At 36.6% G+C, this 21,100-nt stretch overlaps 1 protein-coding gene across 7 annotated transcripts in view; it reads right to left on the bottom strand.

Annotated features, from left to right (window-relative positions):
• The window catches only part of AFF3 (AF4/FMR2 family member 3), a 571,747-nt gene that overhangs the window by 195,983 nt on the left and 354,664 nt on the right, over positions 1-21,100 (bottom strand). For all 7 annotated transcript variants that reach the window (XM_045054068.1, XM_045054069.1, XM_045054070.1 and 4 more), the window contains one exon: positions 5,767-5,847. In XM_045054068.1, the coding sequence (XP_044910003.1) occupies positions 5,767-5,847 (81 nt within the window). The remainder of the gene's footprint in view (positions 1-5,766; positions 5,848-21,100) is intronic.

Here is a 21,100-nt window from a genome sequence, read left to right as displayed (position 1 = left end):
TTACTTCAAATGTAAATGAATTAAATTCTCCAATCTAAAGACACAGAGTGGCTGAATGGATTAAAAAGCAAGACTCAAAAAAGTATTGTTGAGGCTACTGTGTGGAGAATAGGCTGTGTATTAGAGGCTAGGGTAAATGGTTGGAGAATTGTAAGAGTCCAAACTAGATGTGATCATGGCTCAGAACAAAGTGGTAGGTAGAGCAAGTATGGAAACAGGAAGACTAGTTAGGGAGTTATTGCAATAATTAATGCAAAAGGTGAGAGAGTGTAGACCGGAGGTAGCTGTGATGGTAGGGGAAGGATTTAGATTCAAGATATATCTTCAAAGTAGAGTAGACATGATTTAATTATGGGTTGGATGTGTGGTACGAGAGAAAGAGAAGTCAAGGATGGTGTACTGAGCTGAATAGCATCCTCCAAAAGCTCATGTCCACTCAGAATCTGTACATTTGACTTCATGTGGATATAGGGTTCTCACAGGTAAAATCAAGGACACACTAGATTAGGGTGGGCCCTAAATCTAATGACTGCGGTCCTTATAACAGAAGGGAGATTGAGACAGACACACAGAGAGGGAAGACAGCCATGTGACTGTAGAGGCAGAAATGAAGGTGATGTAGCTACAAGCCAAAGAATATGGCAGACTTCTGACAGTCATCAGAAGCTGGGAAGAGGCAAGGAAGGATTCTTCCCTAGAACCTTCAGAATGAGCAAGGCCCTGCTGACACCTGATTTCACACTTCCAGCCTCCAGAACTCTGAGGAAATAAATTTCTTTTACTTTAAGCTGCTCACTTTGTGTATTTTGTTACAGGTGTCTTAGAAAACAAATACAGATGACTCTAAGGTTTTTGGCTTGAGCCAGCTGCAAAAATGGAGAAATCACTTACTGAGAAGCACTGGGATCAAAGGTTTGTGGGGGGGATTGAGAGCTCAGTTTTTAATATATCAAGCTTAAGCTATTAGGTATCCAAGCGAAGATGTTGTGTAAGTTCGTACAAATACAAGTATGGAGTTTGGGGCACAGAGAAAGGTCTAGAGAAATAAATTTACAAGTCATATGTTTGGCATGGAGAATATTTAAAGCAAGAGGCCTAGACGATATTACTGAAGGAACGATCAAACAAAGAGAAGTGTAAGGATTGAAGCTAAGTGCAGAAAAGGACTATCAGAGACTTTAGGTCAAGTCTGGACTAAAAACCTGCTAAAAAATACACTCTAGGAAAACAATAAGCAAATGTTAAAAAAAAAAAAAAGACTTGAGCCACAAGAAACAATGACCAATTAAGGACCAATTAAGGAGCTAACAAATAATTGTTAAGGTGTAATGCTGGAAAATGGTTCTAATAATGACAATTTGAAATACAGTAATCTCAAACTGAGAAATGATGGTGAGGGAAGACCAAACTAAAACTAATTGTTTTATATTTGGGGGTAGAATATGGATATAAGTTAATTGTAGGTGTTGATAAAAATAAGTTTAAATAGGTTAATGTATTAAACATTAAAAGGCAATTACTAGAAACACAGGATATTATGTATATGTTTGAAAACCCTAAAGGAGGAAAATAAAGGAACAAAGAAAGATTAACCGAAGAAGAGGTAGAAAATTTGAAAAAGCCAATAGGCATACAAGAAAATGAAAATATAATTCGAGATCTACTCTTAAAAGAAAATTATGTACAGTATGTCTTACGGTTGAGTTACTTCACACCTTTAAGGAGGGGGAAACTGGCATGTTATTTAAACTGTCCCAGAATACAGAAAAAGGTAGAAAGCTAAAGAATTCATTGTAGAAGGCAATTATATTCCTGATGTCAAAACTGAACAAACATTCACAAAAGGATAACTAGACCAAGATCACTTATGAACACAGGAGTAACATTCCTAAATTAAATATTGGCATATTGAATCCAAGAGTGTATCAAATGAACAATACACCATAGTCAAGGAAGCTAATAATAGGAATATACAGGTGATTAAAAAAATTAGAGAATCTATTAATGTAATTTTCTATATTAGCAGATTAAAGAAAAAAATTATGAACATCTCAATAAATACTGAATAAATTTCAACTAAATTCAAACTTGTTCTATTCATATATACTCTGGAAAACAGATTAGCAATTGCTAGGGATTGGGGTACAGCAGGTGTTGACTACAGAGTATCAAGGGGGAGTTTTGGGTGGCGATGAAATGCTTCTGTACCTTGAGTGTGGTGGTCTCAAAACCTGCAGGATACTAAAAAAGAGTAAATTTGCTACTTGCGAATTGTACCTTAAGTTTTAAACATGAAAAAAAATTAAATGTTCAGAAAGCCAGAAATAGAAGGAAGCTACCTCAGCTGGACCTATAATACGCAATTCTTATACTCACTGTTAACAATTATACTCAATGATTAGAATAATCCTTATTAATGTCATGAATATGACAAAAAAAATGTATAGACTCCAGCCGACACAATAAGAAGGATAAAATGGAACGCATTTGTTATTTGCAAAACTCTTAACAGCTTTTCATTTCATGTAAAGCCCCAAATCTTTTAGTGGCCCTACTGTCCCAGCATAATGTGACTGCATTTACCTCACTGTGTCACTTACTGTTCCTTGCCTGGGTTGCTCTGCCCTGACTCCAGTGGCCCTGTGGTCCCTCCAGCATGCAGGCACTTTCACTTCCATCTGCCCAGAACTCCCTTCCTCGACTTGTCTGTGTGACTCACTCCTTCTCTTCCTTCAGCTCAAGTGTCACCTCCTTAGGATGGTCTTTCTTAAGCTCTCTATTTAATATTCATCCACCCCCATTCACCATCAGCATCCATTATCTTCCTTTCACTATACATCATAATCTAACATGTTATGTATTTTACTGCTACATATTCTGTTTCTCCCCACTTGGAAAATGTAAGTCTACCAAAAAAAAAAAAAAAATCTAGCAGAATGAAAAGGAGTTCAGTAAACAGATATATATATAATCCAGTAGCATTCCTTTTCAATTCTCTTGAATAGATACCCAGGAGTGGAATTGCTGGATCATATGATAACCTGATGTTAAACTTTTGAGGAACTGTTAAAGTGTCTTTCAAAGAGGCTGCTTCTTTTTAGATCCTACCAGCAATTGATAACAGAGTTCCAGTTTCTTAATACTCTTGCCAACACTGATTATTGTTTGTTTGCCTTTGATTTTAGCCATTTAATAGGCTCTTAATTTTTTTATTTTTTATTTATTTTTAAGAGCGAGAGAGACAGAGTGTGAGCAGGGGAGGGGCAGAGAGAGAGGGAGACACAGAATCCGAAGCAGGCTCCAAGCTCTGAGCTCTTAGCACAGAGCCTGTGAGATCATGAGGGGAGCCGAAGTTGGATGCTCAACTGACTGAGCCACCCAGGTGTCCGTAGCTCTTAGTTTTTTTTAATGTTTTATTTATTTTTGAGAGAGAGAGAAAGAGAGAGAGAGAGAGAGAGAGCAAGCAGGACAGGGGCAGAGAGAGGGGGACAGAGGATCTAAATTGGGCTCTGCGCTGACAGCAGCGACCCCGATGTAGGGCTTGAACTCGCAAACTGCGAAATCATGACATGAGCCAAAGTCAGACACTCAACCAACTGAGCCACCAAGGTGCCCCTGATTTTGCCATTTAAGTAGACACGAAAGAGTATCTCCCATGGTTCTGATTTGTATCTCTAATGATTAACAGTAGCAATAGTGTCTTTTCATATACTTAATCAGGCATTTGTAGATCTTCTTGGGAGAAATGGCTATTTAAATCCTTTGCCCATTCTTAAAATGAGTTATCTTTTTATTGGTGGGTTGTAAGAGTTCTTTATATATTGTGTCACTACCTGTTTCAGTAAATAAAATTTTATTTGAACATAGCCACATTCATTCATTTAGGTATTGTCTGCAAAGCCTAAACTGTTTACAATGTTATCCTTTACAGAAAAAGCTTGTCAACCTCTGATTTAAAAATAAGTTATTGGGAAAGAATTAAAGAAATATACTGAAAAACAAAAACAAAAACAAATGGACAGTCCTGAAACAAATTCAATTGTTGACATAGGTGGCATTTCAAACCAGTGGTGGGGGTAGGGGGGACATGGACTAATTAGTTGATAGTGTAACAATGATTTTCTAACCACTGAAAAGAAGAAAGCTAGAATCCTATGTTATACCATCCACAAAAACTTTTTTAAAATCCAAAAACGAAACTATAAAAAATGAGAATAAAATAGAGAACACTGTTAGAATGTTGGAGCAGGAAATAATTTTTCTCTGACATAAAAATTAAACACTTTACTAGTATAAAACGTACATAAATAAGGTTGTAAGAAAATAGTTGCATCATATATAACAGACAAATGAATAAGATATAAGGAGTTCTTATAAATCATTTTTTAAAACTGGTAATGGATACAAATGGGCAATTTGTAAAGGAAAAATGGTCAATGCTCAAACTTCAAAGTAATTGGAGAAATGCAAATTAAAACAATGGGATATCAGTTTTTCACCCACACTACAGACACAATGATATAAAACCAGATAATGTTAAACGTTGGCAAGATGCATAAAAAGTACTATTGAAACACAGTCAAAGCTAAATATGGTTTCTCATGTTTCCAGCACCCAATTCCTATTCTAGATATCTGTACTAGAGATATTTAATAAGAGATATACAAGAGACATTACAAAAAATGTTGGCTGTGCTAATGCGTGTGATAACAACAAACCATAAATAATTTCAATATCCATCAAAAGGAGCTTGACCAAATAAACTACAGTTCATATGACAAAAGACTGTGCTGCTATTAAATAATGAAGAACATTTCCATGTATTTACTTGGAAAGATCTCCAAATACACTTTGTTAAGGGAAATGAAAGTCAGCTCTTAGAATGGAATTTACCACTGTGATAATTATAATGAAATGTTATTTTAATAATTCACTGTAAAAAGTTGCAATGTTGGTATTTAGCAATGATATGCATTCAAGGTATCTGAAAAACTCTTAGAAGAAATGTTTGTAGAACTATACCACTTAAGAGTTTTTTAAAACTGCATATGCACATATATGTATATAATGCACAGTGAAGATGGCTAAAAGGGTACACACCAAACTCTTGAGAGTAAACTCTGGGTTGGGAAATAAAATCTGGATGAGGGTATTGGACACTTTTATATTTTGCTTCTACTTGCATAATTTTATATTTATGAATATGTAGTTAAGTGTTAGTTGTATGGTGAAGAATAGAAAATAAAACCTATTAGACTCACATGTAATTTAAATAGATATATTGTGGCTGATTTTTTGAGTGTGTGCTTGTCCTTAGAAAATATGGAAATTTGTCTTTTAAAGTCCTAGAAAATATTTTAAGGTTTACAAAAGATCCCCAAGAGCAATGATATACTACATGTCTTCAATTCTAAGACATTGATTTTAAGATACATCATCAATTTAATAATAGCTTTTCAGGAGAAAAAAAAGACACAATCACACTGAATGTATAAAATGATTGTAAGATGCATTTCAATTTCACAAATGTTTTTAGATAAAATGACAATTATAATATGCATCACATTTTGCAGAAAGTATGGAAGTCAAAGCTTAATTTTCTCCTTTTGATGAATAAATACATGCTTGCAAATTGTTGAAAATCAAAGCCATATGCCTCTGGCAGGAATATTTACAGAGGAAAAAACAACCAAGGGAAAATCCACTATCCACTAAAAATCTCTGTGTGAGTAAAGCATATTCCTCCTGAGTGTTGCAAGATCTCACCTTATTTGGAAATGGAAATTTGCTTGGTTCCACTTTGCCAGGTGCTTGAACAGCAGAAAGTGGTGGGAGCCAGGTCATCTCCTAAAGAGAGGGAAAAAACACAGCTTTGTAATACAGAGATTATTTAAAGTCAGTAGCATATAAAACAGCTATATGAGCCTGCCTTACTTAATACATGGAAGGGACAGGAATGAACAAGAGATGAATAAAGAATGAAAGGGATTTTTTAAAAAAGGATGTGAGACCCACTTTCATGATTTCTTTTCCTAATTTTACCAATTCTTGGTTCCATGGCTATCCCCATGCTCCCTTTATATCTTAAAAAGATCTGCAAGGCTGTCCTATTTTTTACTTCATTTAAGCTCCTGAGTAAAGGGACAACCCAGTAGTAAAAGCTCTATGGAAAATGCTGTACAAAGGGGGCTGCTTCTCTTGGACTTGATCCCACAAAATTTCACAGGGTGTTTCTGAAGGAATGTACAAAGTACTTCTGACTTTAGGGTCATTATTAGAGGACTTTTTTATTTTGTTCAAAACTAATATTAGTATGAGTTTTCAATAAGCCCCACATATCACTTTGGTCTTCATAAAAATTTCCTTCATGGAGACGTAAAAAAACGTATCACATGTATGAAATAGAGAGAGAAGTAAGTATCTTGCCATTTTTATAACACAGTATTAAGAATACAACTTCAGCTCAACGCACAGTCCTCTGTGGTATGTGTTTTGACACACACGTACACTGCACTGTGTGAGAGAGAACGGTTGTTTATTCACTTATAGTTTTCTCCTCCAGTTCCACCTCCTGGAAGGGATGTGCAGTCACTAAGTGATTGTACAATTAAATTCAATCAATTTCTGATCACCAGGAAACTTACTCGGTGTTTACAAGTAGGGTTTTAACCCGTTTTTTTTTTTCCTTCCACCTTCAAACCCAAGCAAGCATAGAAACAGTAGTTGATCTGTTTTAAGCAAAGTGAGAAATTCTTTTTAGTTGAAGACATTTTCTCACCTCGCTTGGGAAAAAGGGATTCTGTCAGGTTTTTCAAGTCAAAGACATTCTTAAGGATGGTCTTGTGCGTTTTTGTTTTGTTTTGTTTTGTTTTGTTTTGGTAACTCTCCTCCTTCAATACCTTAGATAGTGCAGACCCACACTGGGAGCAGACAGAGTCAAACCCACCCGGGGAAGTATTTATTGACCTTATTAACATCTCTCACCCACCCTAACACCTGTTGTGTAGGTGGGTTAAGCTCATATGCATTTGAGATGTCCCTTCTCCATTGTGTTTCCAGTGGAAAGCAAAGGAAGATCCAGTGACCCTCTATGTCCCTCTCTCCTCTTAACTCTGCTCCCCAAGTCTTGGCCAGTTCTATCCTGTATCTATCCATGTTGTCTCTTTTGAGGTAGTTATGCAGGAATGCTGAGTTAGTGTCAAGGAACAGAGTGGGTGCTCAGTATATTTTTGGATGAAGGCCAAATTGGGACAGTATCTCTGCAATATCTCTACCATACTAATCACAACTTCACTACTTTTAACCTGAATTACTTTAATAGCTTCTTCACTGGTTCTTTCTTTTGCTGTTATTAATCCTTCTGCTACACTCCTGCCAACTTAATTTTTCTAGACTACAGATCCAGATGAAGAGCTTCACTCCCCCAAAATTTTCACATCCCACTATATACATAACAATATGATGACAACCATGGCCACAATGACTCCTGTTGTGCTTTACAGTTTTCACAGTATTTCCACACAAGATTTTAAATTTACACTCAACCTTTAATTATTACTAATTATTATTACATCCATATTGCTCAAAGAGATTAACTGATTTGCCCAAGTTCACTCAATTCATAAATGCCACAGCTGAAATTTGCACATATATCTCATACCTCCAGCCCACTATTTGTCTTTCGCTTCACTGCATTTGCTCTTAAAGACCTCATCCTAGTATTCAAGACCTTCTACAACAAAGTCTGTTTTCCGCCTTGTGCCTTTTTATTAATCTACACGCACAGTACGTATAAGAAAAACTACACCTCTGTTTTCATTGACACTATACTTTTGTTTGTGAATGTCTTGCCCTCATATGCACTTTGGATTTCTATCCACCCACTAAGGCTCATCTTAAATATCATCTATGTCTTGAGGCCTTTGCTGATTCTCCTTCCATTCCAAGATGATACGACGGTTCCCTTCTCAGGCTCCTCCAAAAGTATTTGTTTTTCTCTCTCGTAGTACCTGTTAGATTATTTTCTGTCTTACAGTTTTATGAGTACATATCTCAATCTGCACACAACCATTTCTCCCTCTTTCCCCTCCCATTCCTTCATCCAAAGTAGAACAGAAATCATACTTAGGAATCTCAATAATATGTTTCAATAACATTCAGATCTATTAAACATAATCCTGTAAAGAAGGACTGAAAATTTCTTCAGAGAGGGATACTGCCAACATGTCTTTGTGTAGACTGAAGCACATTATAAATACTAAACACTCAAAATTAACTCACTGAATTGAACTGAACACCCATATTTCAATGCAAAACTGCTCACTAATTTATTTTAATTCTAACTATTTCTATGTAATTTTTCAACCTAATGAGTTCTGCTAAATATATGAAGGAATGATAAACGGGTTGCTTAAAACATTTAAATCTTTAGAATTTCCAAAAAAAAACATAAGAATTCTTTACACAAACTATTTAAATATATACTTTAAAAATCAATGTGCGATGATTTTTTTAAAAAGATTGATCATTTATTATGTAAAAATTCTCCATTAGGGTTAGATGGGAAAATTAAGAACAAATAGATTATTCCTATTTCCTCTTCTGTCAAGCTTAGGTAAGTGACATCTTGAGTAAATTGTAGTGATTTTAAAACCACAGACTTAGGAATCAATCAAATTTCAGCTTGTAGTATTTTAGAACCAGAGGAAATAGAGATGTTAACAATCTCATGGTTTAATCATGAAGATTAAATGAGATAATACATATAAGGAGCATAGCATGTTCCTTTATGTTTAATCACTCAATAAAAGACAGTACTGATTAACATCAAACTCAGTTTCAGAATTCTGGGTCTCTAAACTGAGAAACGGAATTTCTCTCTGAGCTTTAGATATTGGGATACTGAGATGAGAGAATACATGGGAAAGTGTTTTGATAAAAGAATGAAGTATTATGCAAATGTAACCTGCAATTAAGCTAGCAATTATTAACACAAACTATAGAGTACTAAAACAGAAAGTTATTTAAAGCAATTACCATGATTCCTAAGAAAGAATCATAATAATGATTCTTTACACTGTCCCTAAGTTTTCTCATGGGAACAGAGCCTTGACATAGTACTAATGAGATTTGTTTTTTTTTTAAGCGTTTAACTTATACCTGTTTCTAGTAGTTTAAAATGTAAACAAAGGTAAATTTTTTGATAACTTCTAAAATTTCACTTAGTTTGTCTCACAAAATATTCTTCACAGGAAAAGATTCCTACCCATTGCAAGGTCATCAATCCCATGCCACTGTGCCCATTGCCCCCCACCCCCACTCATGCTCTTGACTTCCTCTCCTCAACCATCCCATCATCACAGTGGCTATCCTGTAGCCACTTCCTGGATCACAGAAGTAATGTAAGGCCAATTACTCCAGAGTTTAGGTAGTTGCTTTCTGAACTTCTAATGTCCCTTGCCACTTCTTTGTCTGCCTTCCTTCCTTTTTGATTTTCTTGCCACTTAGGAATGAGGTCACACCCTATTCCTCAACACTGAGAGGGCCTCAGTTTTGAGCTTAGGTTCCTTAGCCAACTGGTAGGATTAAGAATAAGACTTATCTGTCTTAACACAGCCTCACTAGTCCCATCTCTCCAAGCAGATGTCTAGTTACCCAAAGGATATATTTCAGGGTGTCTTCTTATTTCTTATATAGGCTTAAAATGCCAAGTCTCTTTATAGTAAATACACTCACTTTTCTGCTAAATGAAGTAACAGATGGTTCAATGATAACGGTATAGAATACTGCATTTCATTAACTGTCCAACATTTTTTTTCTATCCTCCTTATACTGGTTTTCTGAAGGCCATGGGGCATACAGGCCAGTGTCCATTTTCACATCTATTTTACTGTAAGATTGACCTTGAGTCCCAAGAGTCCAGAGCTTAAAGGTGAGCAGACTTTCATGTACTCATTTTGCACAACCCTCTCCCTCCATGCAGCTCCCCACTTACTCTGGTGTCACCTTCAACAGCCTGTCCTAGGACAAATGGTCAGAGGCTTAGGGCATCCATTCGTTAAGCAGTGTAGCTCTTTGTTATTCAAGGCAGTTGAATTTTAGCCTGAAATCTTAGTGTTCAAAATATACAGTATAAAGATCCGCAAAGTATAGTTAGTTTGCAAACAGAGGAAACCAGAAAATTTTTGAACAACATTTAAATTTCCCTATTAAAATCAGCAAATAGAGAAATACTTTCCCTGGTCTCTCTCCTTGCCTACTGTCTCCCCACTACAATCTATCCTGATCACTGTCACCCAAGTGTTTTATTTAAAATAGTTACTATGCTACACTTGCTCAAAAGCTTCCAGTGACTCTGGTCCAAGCATTCAAGATGCTCTGTCATATGGTGCCATCAAGAAACACTGCAGTGTTACTGCTTGTTACTTTTCTGTACGGTCCTCCCCACAAGCCAGATGGGTTTACTTCTTGTCCTGCCCTAGGTTTTCCTATCCTGACATTTTTTTGCTTTTCCTTTCATGTTTTTCCAACTTCACTTATCTCTTCATTCTTTCTCATCCCTCGTCTCTTTATGAAGGTCACTGACCAGCGTGATCCTTAGCGAGAGCCACACCCTCCACCTCTCCATTACTGTGATCTGTGTCCCCTACTTAACATTTCCATGCTACCTGGGGCTGTGACTTTACCTTTCATGTGTTACCACTATCAGATTATGAATTTATAACACTTGTTAGATTAGAGTAAAACCTCAGTTTGTGGGCATAATTCATTCCAAAAACATGCTTGTAATCCAAATCACTTGTACATCAAAGCGAATTTCAAGAACCGGTGGCTCAGTTGTGACCATGTGATGTTTGGCATCACATACACATATTGCAAGACATCGCTCATTTATCAAGTTAAAATTTACTAGAAATGTTCACTCATCTTGCGGAACACTCCCAGAACACGTTACTCACAGTCCAAGGTTTTACAGTATAACCTGTTTGAGGGAAGGGATTATGTCTTTTAAACTCTCTTATAGCTCTCTGGAGGCCTAGCACAATGGATAAAGTAATAGGAATTCATTTAATTTCCCTGGGATTCTCTTTTCTCTCCTTCTAGAATGATAACACCAATAAGCTATACTTGTCCTACGAAACACATATGATGGTTGCCAGGATTGAGAGCGACTGAATATCTTCTTTCTCTTTCAGCAATGTTTCAACATCTGCTGCCAACTCAGAGGTCTGCTAAAACGGGGTGTCTACCTCCACAGGCCTGGCAGATGACCATAGCTAACTCCAGCATTCTTTGTGCTCAGAAACTCACTCTTCTCAAAATAAAACACTGGTTTAATTCCATCACTTGGGAACAAAAATACAAACTGCCAAAGTCGACTTATGTATGGCGGTGGCTGCTGCAGATCAGAGCACTATTTTGTTTTCAGTTTCACACAAATTATTTGTGTTATGACACTCTTATCAGATAAGTGCTTCCAACAACAGAAAAGTGTAATAAAAATTACATATCCTTTAAATGCGGGTAGCTAACAAGAGTACTGTATCTGGTGAAGGGAAACACTCTGGAAGGCCCATACCTGGGATTCAGAGCAGCAGCTCTTGAGTAAGAAAAACTGGGGGAAGCACCCAAATCCTTCCCTAATGGGGCTAGAGAGTATATTCTAATTGTCAATCCATCCCTGGACTTTAAATAGACTTCAAGGTCAAACTCAAAGGCTGGGCAGATTTTGGCTCTGAACAAGCAGGCTAAAGTTTTACCCTAAATCAACAAAAATTCAAGAACATCCTCATTTTGTTACTATAGTAAAAGACCTATAGTATGAAAAATAATAGTAAATATAATGTATTCATGTCCATTAAGAATAACAACAATCATTATCTTGACGGAAACACTACTCATGGAAACCTTTTAGAAAAATAGTAGCTGCTGAAAAAGGAAAGTACTTTCTTCTATTTTTTTACAGTACAGCTTAGGCTGCTAAAATTATAACTAAGCAAATAACCAATAAAAATGTATAATTGTAGCATTACCAAAAATCATAGTGAAATCTTGTTTCTTCATATCGAAAACCCAGGAATATGTCCAATTTGGACTAAAACTGGCCTGAGAAGGGGATTCCCAGGAGCTGTATTTTCTGGTCTTATACATGTCTCCTGGAGAGAAGAATCTCAGATTTGGAACACCAACTAATCTAAGCCAGAGCCTTTTAATTTAAGGCTATCCCCATGTTCTCAATGAGGTTAATCATCAATGGATAAAATGGAGGACGCACCACGTAGGTCAAGATTAATGGCATCAATTTGAGAAGCAGTTTTCAATTCAGCTTTCACAGATTGAGAAAGACAAGGAGAACACCTGTGTTAGAAAACAGTATGACCCCATGGGCCTATGCGGGGAAGGCAAGCACTGGGGACTGAAAAATACAAAAGCCTTCAACCTGGAAATTTCAAGGGTGTCTTAGGTGGGTGCATCACACTTGCTCCTTGGGCCATCAGATTTTCAGTTCTCTGATACCACACTGTGCCTGGCCTTTCATTATTTCCTTCACATGTAAAGAGTGTGATTTCTTGTAAGGAAATCCATCCTGTGCACTAGAGACCCACGTCTCAGCTCCCTGACTTCAGCAACCCTGTAAACTCTGGACTCTCCAATAAGGATTAGAGGATAGCTTAAGGATAAGAGCACTGACTGAAGTCAAAATACAGCTGCCATTCCAAAAATTTATTTCATGCTAGATCCCTTCATTTTAGACTTTTCTGAAGATTTCTTGCTCTAGATGCAGTTTTGTTGTTTTCCAGTTTCTTTGGGGGCAGGAAGATGGATGTAACTTGTTTTATTGTCTTGTCCCTCTGTGTTAAGAGCATTGTTTTATCTATTTCCCTGGGACTTTCTGGAAAAATAAGAACCATACAATTCCATAATTCATTTTTAGATTCACCTGGCTTTCAATATTCATTTTTTCCCCCGGGCTTAAAAATATTATAATTTCTATTCTTTAATTGTGGGTTGTCTCTAGAACTAAACATTGTGTTAAAATGTTAAAAGTAGTAAAATCACTTTGGGTTCTTGGAATTTAAAGAGGGTTTTGAGGTTGAGTGTACAGCTGTAGGAACTTAACGACTCTTGTTAAACCCAGGTGACAACTTCACCCCAGAGTTCCTGCTGCAACACACAGACACCTGCTAGTTTCCTGCACTCTTAAAAACCTTGTGCTCCTGTTGAGAAGCATTAATTAGTGTAATTTTAAAAGATGCTTTCAAAAAAAAATAAAGCATTCGGCGGGGCAGTAGGAGGATTTCCCACATTCTGAATACGGGACTGGTATTTTCCTGTACCATTTCTTTTTTGAAAAAATTTTTAATGTTTATTTATTTTTGAGAGAGAGACAGACAGAGTGAGAGTGGGTGAGGGGCAGATAAAGAGGGAGACACAGAATCCGAAACAGGCTCCAGGCTCTGAACTGTCAGCATAGAGCCCAATGTGGGGCTTGAAACCACAAACTGTGAAGTCATGACCTGAGCTGAAGTTGGGACATTCAAACGACTGAGCCACCCAGGCACCCCTTTCCTGTATCATTTCTAAGAATAAGTCATATTAAGTCTAGGTTTATGAGAAATGAACCAAATTCCTAACCAGCTCATAAGAAAGGTCATGTTATTAATGGTGCCACTGTCACCTTACTTCTGCTCTACATAACACCTTTTTTGTGACAGCACAAACAACCAGAAATTAGCCCTCCTACTAGATGTATAGACTAATTAATCCTAGAACTAGCTGTGGTTTGCAATAATCAAACTGCTCTTTCATACGTATCTAAGGGTAAAGAAGGTATTATTTGGGACAGAGAGGAAGACTGTGGAGGCCAGGAGGGGGAAGAGGGTGATAATTACATTCTTGGCCATGTTTTCCTCTTACTTATGTTCCTGAACCCCCTTCCACAGACAGGTAATCATAAAAGTGCATTCGCCAAAACCCATCTCTCAATTATAGAGAAGTGGAATGGCAGAACAGGTTTGGAGTCAGCATCTGAGAAACCACGTGTCATCTTGTCCCTGCCGTGAACCAGCAGAATGACCTTGGGCAAGTTTGCTTTTCTGATTATTGATGTCCTCATCTGTAAATTGGTGTTAATAACCCTATCTTGTAGGATTACTAAAAGGGTTAGTGACAAACAAACAGAGTGCATAGTGTCTGGCAAAAAGTAGGTGCTCCAAAGAAGGTGATTATGGCTGTATCACTACCTTTATAATTAGCGTTGGCAGCTTTTGGCTTAGACTTTGTGAAGAGATGGGGATGGCTATAGGAGAAGGCATTTATGAGTTTGTTTTTTAATCTATTTCACTCTGTTAATTATTTAATATTTAACTGGTTAATTATTCATAGTCAAATAGAAGGCATAATGAAAGTGTGCTTATTAAACAATAATTTGCTTCCCTCACTCCCTTTGCTACTAAAGCACCATGTGCATAAAGAGGGGGGTGCTGTCTCATTGTCTGGTATTTTTCTGAAATGGGACAATTAGTAATAAGTGGAATGCATTCTCTTTCCAAAATTTGGTTTGGGGTTCTTAAGAGATTAGAAGCTTTGTTTTTATGCCTATAGACTACTACTGCAAGTACTGACCTGAGAGCTCTTCTAAAATGATCTGAAGGAGGCAATGGGGAAACGTGAATATAGAGACAGAAAGCTACTGGATCATGGTGGTAGGAGTTGACATCAAGGCAGGGCACAGAGCAAGGCAGGCAGGCAGGGTAAGAAGAGAACCAGAGAGCCACTGGGGCTAAGATAAAAGTCCCTGGTACAGTAGGATGTCTGGTTCCCCAGAGGGAAGGCAAGTCTCAGCAGCTGTGCTGCCCTTAGCCCAACCTTGCTGATGGTGCACGCCTTTCTCCCTTTCAAGTCCTTTCCCAGCTAAGTTCCCTTCGAACATGCAGGTTTCTGTCTATTAACTTCACCCAAGTATTTCTTCTCAGTTTGAGGGGTAATTTAGAAATCACTGAGTGGCATTGCCCTAGCTAGCAGGGATATTTCCTCATCTTATGGATGGATGTAAAAGGCAGGATGACTTTAAAAAATACAGGAAATGTCTACTGAAGTATTCCAGATACAGACAGCCAAATCGGGAGGAAGAAGGAAAGCTGGTTAGTTTTGGAGAGACCATCTTTTTTTTTTCTTTTTAAACCATGAGGTTAATATATCCTGAAAAAGGGGAAGCAAAAGATTAAAATACTTTCCACCAGAAGTTCATAGGTCTGCGAGAAAAGAGAAGTTAGGGCCAAAATAAAAACAGAATGATAACTACTTTTCTTAGAAGAAAAGGCAACAAAAAAGACTGAGTTAGTATAGCCTGTAAAGAGCTTATCCCTTGGGAAAAGATATTCTGTGAGAACAAAGAAATGAAGATAAAAGATGAAGGCACCAAATTAATGATGTCTAAGGAAGATAAGATCCTGAACTCAGATGCTGTGTCTTGAAAGGGGGAAAGAAAAGACCTTAAGGAAATTAGGAAGCAAAGATGATCTTGCAGATGTCTCCATGGGGAGAAAGTGAGAAGGAAGGTTCAGAATACACAAAAGCAAATGGACAATCTACAAATTTGAGACAGATGTTTCTATTCCTTGATCCTTGCTGACAACACCAGACATAGTTTCCTGTCTTGAGAAGAGGTCTACAATCATGCTGAATAGTTTATGACTAGTTAGACCAATCAATTTAGTTTCTACTAGTGCATCCAGATGTACATTCAACTGAACTCATTTCTAACCATCCACTATGTACCAGGTGCAACACTATGTTCTGGGGATGCAACACAGAATACAACGCATGTGGAATTGTGAGCACCAGTGGGGCAACAAGCAACAAACAGTGAACACTGTAAACACAATACATCCATATTCCTCGTGGCTGCTATGTTTTTATTTCTTCTGGTTTTCTCATGGAGCCACCCCAGCCACCAATGTCTATCCTGGCCATAATGGATGCTGGTTGAGGTATCATAGTTTTCATGGTTGTTGGTCTAATGTGTCTAATTAGTTTGGCAAAAAAGAAGAATAAGTTGCTGTGTCAGACATCCAAGGGGCTACCTTGTGGAAAAAACATTACATGTGGCTCATGGAGACACCCAACATAATTAGAGGCAACTTGTTAAAGCTCTCAGGAAGAGTTTGGTTTCTATAAACTTTCTAACAATTTCTGACAATATTCCACAGGTGCTTTGTGCTAAGTACTGTTTTAGGTGCTGGAGACACAGCTGCAAATATGATCCCCATCCTCACGGATGCTACGTTCTGGCAAAAATGAGATAGACAGTAAACATGTACATAACTTTATATAGTATTATATAACATAACACATGCAGTTTAAGTTAGTATAATATAATATAATATAATATAATATAATATAATATAATATAATATAATATAATATACTATAATAACCATTAAAACTACTCAGTGGTAAACTAGCCATTTCTTAAAATGGTGACCTGCATATCTTGGAAGCATTTGAGATCATCACAGCGAGAGGTCTCTGGGAGTCCCAAGTTTGGAGTACCTACTTTCTTCTGATTAGATGGGGCCGCATTGGGGGGACTTGAGGCAATCCCTGCCCTCTCTGTTTGTATCTATTCCTGACTCAGTGAAGTTCTTAACTGCACATGTAATCTCTGTTAGGCTAGGACACATGATTTCAATTTAATTTTTAATTTAATTGAAAAATTATCTTCACTGCATCTTTCTGTTTACATAAATAATATATGCTTCTTGTTAAAAGTTAAACATTGTAAAAATATAAAATGCAGGAAAGTGAAAGCCACTCAGGATCCTAACAACTATGGAGAATGCTCAGAGTGAACAGTTTCAAGCACTGGGTACTTATCCAATTTTTTATATATTTATACTAATATGGGGATTATCCATATATTTTTAATGAGGTCATACTGTTCGGTGACTTAATCATTTTCATCTTTAATTTCTTCTTTGCCAATACAACTGATAAATGTATCTTCTTTTGAAAGGCTACACAGGCAATCCACTGCCTGGAAGTACTATAGTTTATTTAATCTGACTGGAAGTATGATAGTTTATTTAATCAAGTGATGGAGAGTTGGTTTGTTGCCTTTTTTCGTGACTATAAACCATACTTTGGAAAAAAAATCCTTGTACATAGATCTTTTCATGGCTCTATATTACTTCCAGAGTATAAATTCCTTGTATAGAATTTCTAGGTCAAATGGCATAAATATTTCAAATGCTAATATATTGTCAAATTGTTCTCTCAAAATGGTCTATTAATTTACATATCCTGTAACAGTATATGAAAGCCCTTTTCATATGAAAAGTATATGAAAGTTTCTAAAGACTTTTATTAATACTCTTCTTAAAAATCCTATTTGCAGTGGCTACTGGACCAAGATGGTGGCATAGGAGGCTACTGAATTTCCCTCCTCTCACGGACACACTGAATATACACCTACACATGGAGTAATCTCCTCTGAGAGAAATCCAGGAACTAGATGAGTGAATTCTACATGTCAGGTGACAGAGAAAATGTCCACATTGAAACAGGTAGAAAAGGCTGAGACTCATGCCATAAATACCATCCCTGGCACAGCATATAACTGGGAGGAAACCCCTAAGTCCCAGCTTCTCTCTGAAGAGCAAAGGGTATGGGTCACATAGCTAGCACCCCAAATTTGAAGGCTTCCATTTGAGGGATGGGCCCCCAAATCACCTAGCTCCAAAAGCCAGCAAGGCTCACATTCATGAGTCCCACAGGATTACAAAAAACACAGAAGCAGTCATTAAGGGATACAGGAGCGTTTGTGGCTATACACCTGGGCAAAGTGCAGAGGTAGCAGGCAAAGATTCCCATCTCCCAGTTTCTCCCTGGATGGAATAAGAGTGCATGTGTTCCAGAGGGGCTGGCTTCTGATCAATGTGCATCTAAGTGCTAACTACAATCCTCCCCTTTGGGACACTGAAAAGTCTTGGCATACTCTCAACTACTGGGAGCCACTACAGAGCCAAAATGGCAGCTTGGACAATCATAAATGTTTGAGAGGTAACCAGGAGCTCAAACTGGGTGGGATGACTGGACTCAACTATACAAAACCAGTCTGTCAAGACAGGGAGAGGTGGCTGTTTTATCTAATATGCAGAAACAAACACAGAACATCTCAGAAAGGAAGAAATTGGGAACTGTGTTCCAAACAAAAAAAGATAAATCTCCAGAAACCAATCCTAATGAAACAGAGATAAGTGATTTATCCAAATGAAGGTTCAGAGTAATATTTATAAAGATGCTCACTGAGGTCAGGGAATCAATTTATAAACAAAGTGAGAATTTCAACAAAGATGTAGAAAAATATTAAAAGGTATGAAAAAATCACAAAGCTGATGAATGTAATAAATGAGTTGGAAAATTTAATAGAGGGATTGAACAGCACACTAAATCAAGAGGAAGAAAAAAAAATCAGTGAACCTGATAACAGGGCAGTGGAATTCATCCAATAAGAGGTACAAAAAGAAAACAAAAAGAATAAAAAAGAGTGAGCTAGCTTAAGGGACTTACAGGACACCATTACATGTACCAATATACATTATGGGGATCCCAGAAAGAGAAAAGAGAAAAATGGGCTGAAATTTACTCAGATAAATAATGACTGAAAACTTCTCTAAGTTGAAAAAGGAAACAAACACCCAGATCCAGGAATCCCAGAAAGTGCCAAAGAAGATGAAGTTCCAAAGAAGAAGAAGTTTCCAAAGAAACTCATGCTGACACATATTATAATTAAACTGTCAAAAGCTAAAGACAAAGAGAGAATCTTAAAAGCAGCAAGAAAGAAGCAACTTGTTACATACGAGGGAAATACCACAATATTATCAACAGATTTTTCAGGAGAAACCTTGCAGGCCTGAAGGCAGTGGGGTGATACATTCAAAATGCTGTCACAGAAAAAAACCCTGCCACCTGAGGATACTCTACCTGAAAAAATCCTTCCATCATCACTAGACCAGCTTTTTAAGAAATGTTAAAGGGAGTTCTTCAATATGAAGGGATGCTAATTAGTAACATAAAAATACAAGAGAGAATAAAACTCACTGGTTAAGGTAAATATGTAGTTAAATACAGAATACTCTAATCTTATAGTGGTGGTATATAATTACCTATAACTGTAGTAAAAGCCAAAAGTATTAAAAATAACTACAACAATTTGTTAATAAATGCACAATATAAGAAGATGTAAACTGTGAAACAGAATAAAAGACCTGATACAAAAAAATTCCTAGAAGAGAACACAGGGAGTAAGTTCCTTGACATTGATCTCTCAGTTTTGACACAAAAAGCAAAGGCAATAAATGCAAAAATAAACAAGCAGGACTCCATCAAACTAAAAGCTTCTACACAGCAAAGGAAACATCAACAAAATGAAAAGAAAACTTGTGGCATAGGAGATTTGCAAACCACATATCTGATAAATATCCAAAATGTATAAGGAACTCATACAACCCAAAAGCAAAAAACAAAAAAAAAAAAAAAAAAAAAACCCAAAAAAACAAGTAACCCAAAGATCTGAACAGACATTTCCCAAAGAAGACATACAGATGTACAACAAGTATATGAAAAAGAGCTCAGAATCACTAATGATCAGAGAAATGCACATCAAAACCACAATGAACTATCACCTCGCATCTGTTAGGATGTCTGTTATAAAAAAGATATGAGATGAAAAATGCTGGCAAGGATGTGGAGAAGATTAAGCCCTTGTACACTGTTGCTGGGAATGTAAAGTGGTACAGCTACTATGGAAAACAGTATGGAAGTTCCTCAAGAAATTAAAGTAGAACTGCTACATGATCTAATAGGCTCACATTTGGGTATTATATCTAAAGGAGATAATCATTATCTCAAAGACGTATTTGTATTCCAACGTTCATTGCAGCATTATTCATAATAGCCAAAGAACGGAAACAACCTAAGTGCCCACTGATGGATGAATGGAAAAAGAAACTGTGGTATGTATATACAATGGAATATTATTCAGCTTTAAAAAAGAGAAAATCTTGCCTTTTGTGATAACATGGATGGATCTTGAGGAAATTATTCCAAGTAAAATATACTAAACAGAGAAAGACAAATACTGTCCAGCATCACTACAGGTGGAATCTAAAGAAAGTTGAATTCATAGAAACAGAGAATAGAATGGTGGTTGCCTGAGGTTGGGGTTTGGGAAAAATAGGGAGAGGTTGGTAAAAGAGTACAAACTTTCACTTATAGGATAAATAAAGCCTGAGACCCAAATGTATAGTTGTTAATAATGTAATGTAAATACTGTATTGTATAAATGAAATTTGCTGAAAACTTAAAAAAAAGGTGAGATGACAGAAGTGTTAATTAACTTCATGGTGGAAATATTTTCACAAGGTATATGTATATCTCATCATCATGATGGACTCTTTAAATATATTATAATTTTATTTATCATTTATACCTCAACATTTTTTTTACCTCATCACCTTTATTTATTAATAAATAATATTTATCTATTTATTTATTTATTTATTTATTTGTTTATTGTTTATTGATTTATTTTTGAGAGAGAGAGAGCGCGCGCAGAGGAAGGGCAAAGGGAGAGGGAGAGAGGCTTGATCTCAGGACCATGAGATCATGACCTGAGCCAAAATCAAGAGTTGGATTCCTAACCAAATAAGACACACAGGGGCCCCACTGCCAATTTTATAGGAAAAAAAATGCTTGAACTGTTGCTTTGATTGCATCTCTAATTATTAGTGTAGCATATTTATTAGGCATCTTCTTTTCCTATTCCTGAAATACCTTTTTATATCTTTGCCCGTTTTGACATCAGAGTATTTAGAAATTAGCTCTGTTTATCTGTCAGGTTGTCACATAAATACATTTTCGAATCTATGGAAAGAATTCCTGAAGTAAAAATGGACAAGAAAACTTGGAAGGAAAAGCAACTCTTTAGAAGAAAAGGTGAACAATACAAATTTTATCTTTGAAAAATATTTAATATAATTACCAATATGTGACAATTTTATTATATAGCAGCAAACGTGTCTAAATATTGAAACCT

Source organism: Felis catus, chromosome A3 (assembly GCF_018350175.1).
Source record: "Felis catus isolate Fca126 chromosome A3, F.catus_Fca126_mat1.0, whole genome shotgun sequence".
Classification (NCBI taxonomy): domain Eukaryota; kingdom Metazoa; phylum Chordata; class Mammalia; order Carnivora; family Felidae; genus Felis; species Felis catus.
Note: the sequence above shows the minus strand (reverse complement) of the source record. Positions and strands in the feature narration are given on the sequence as shown.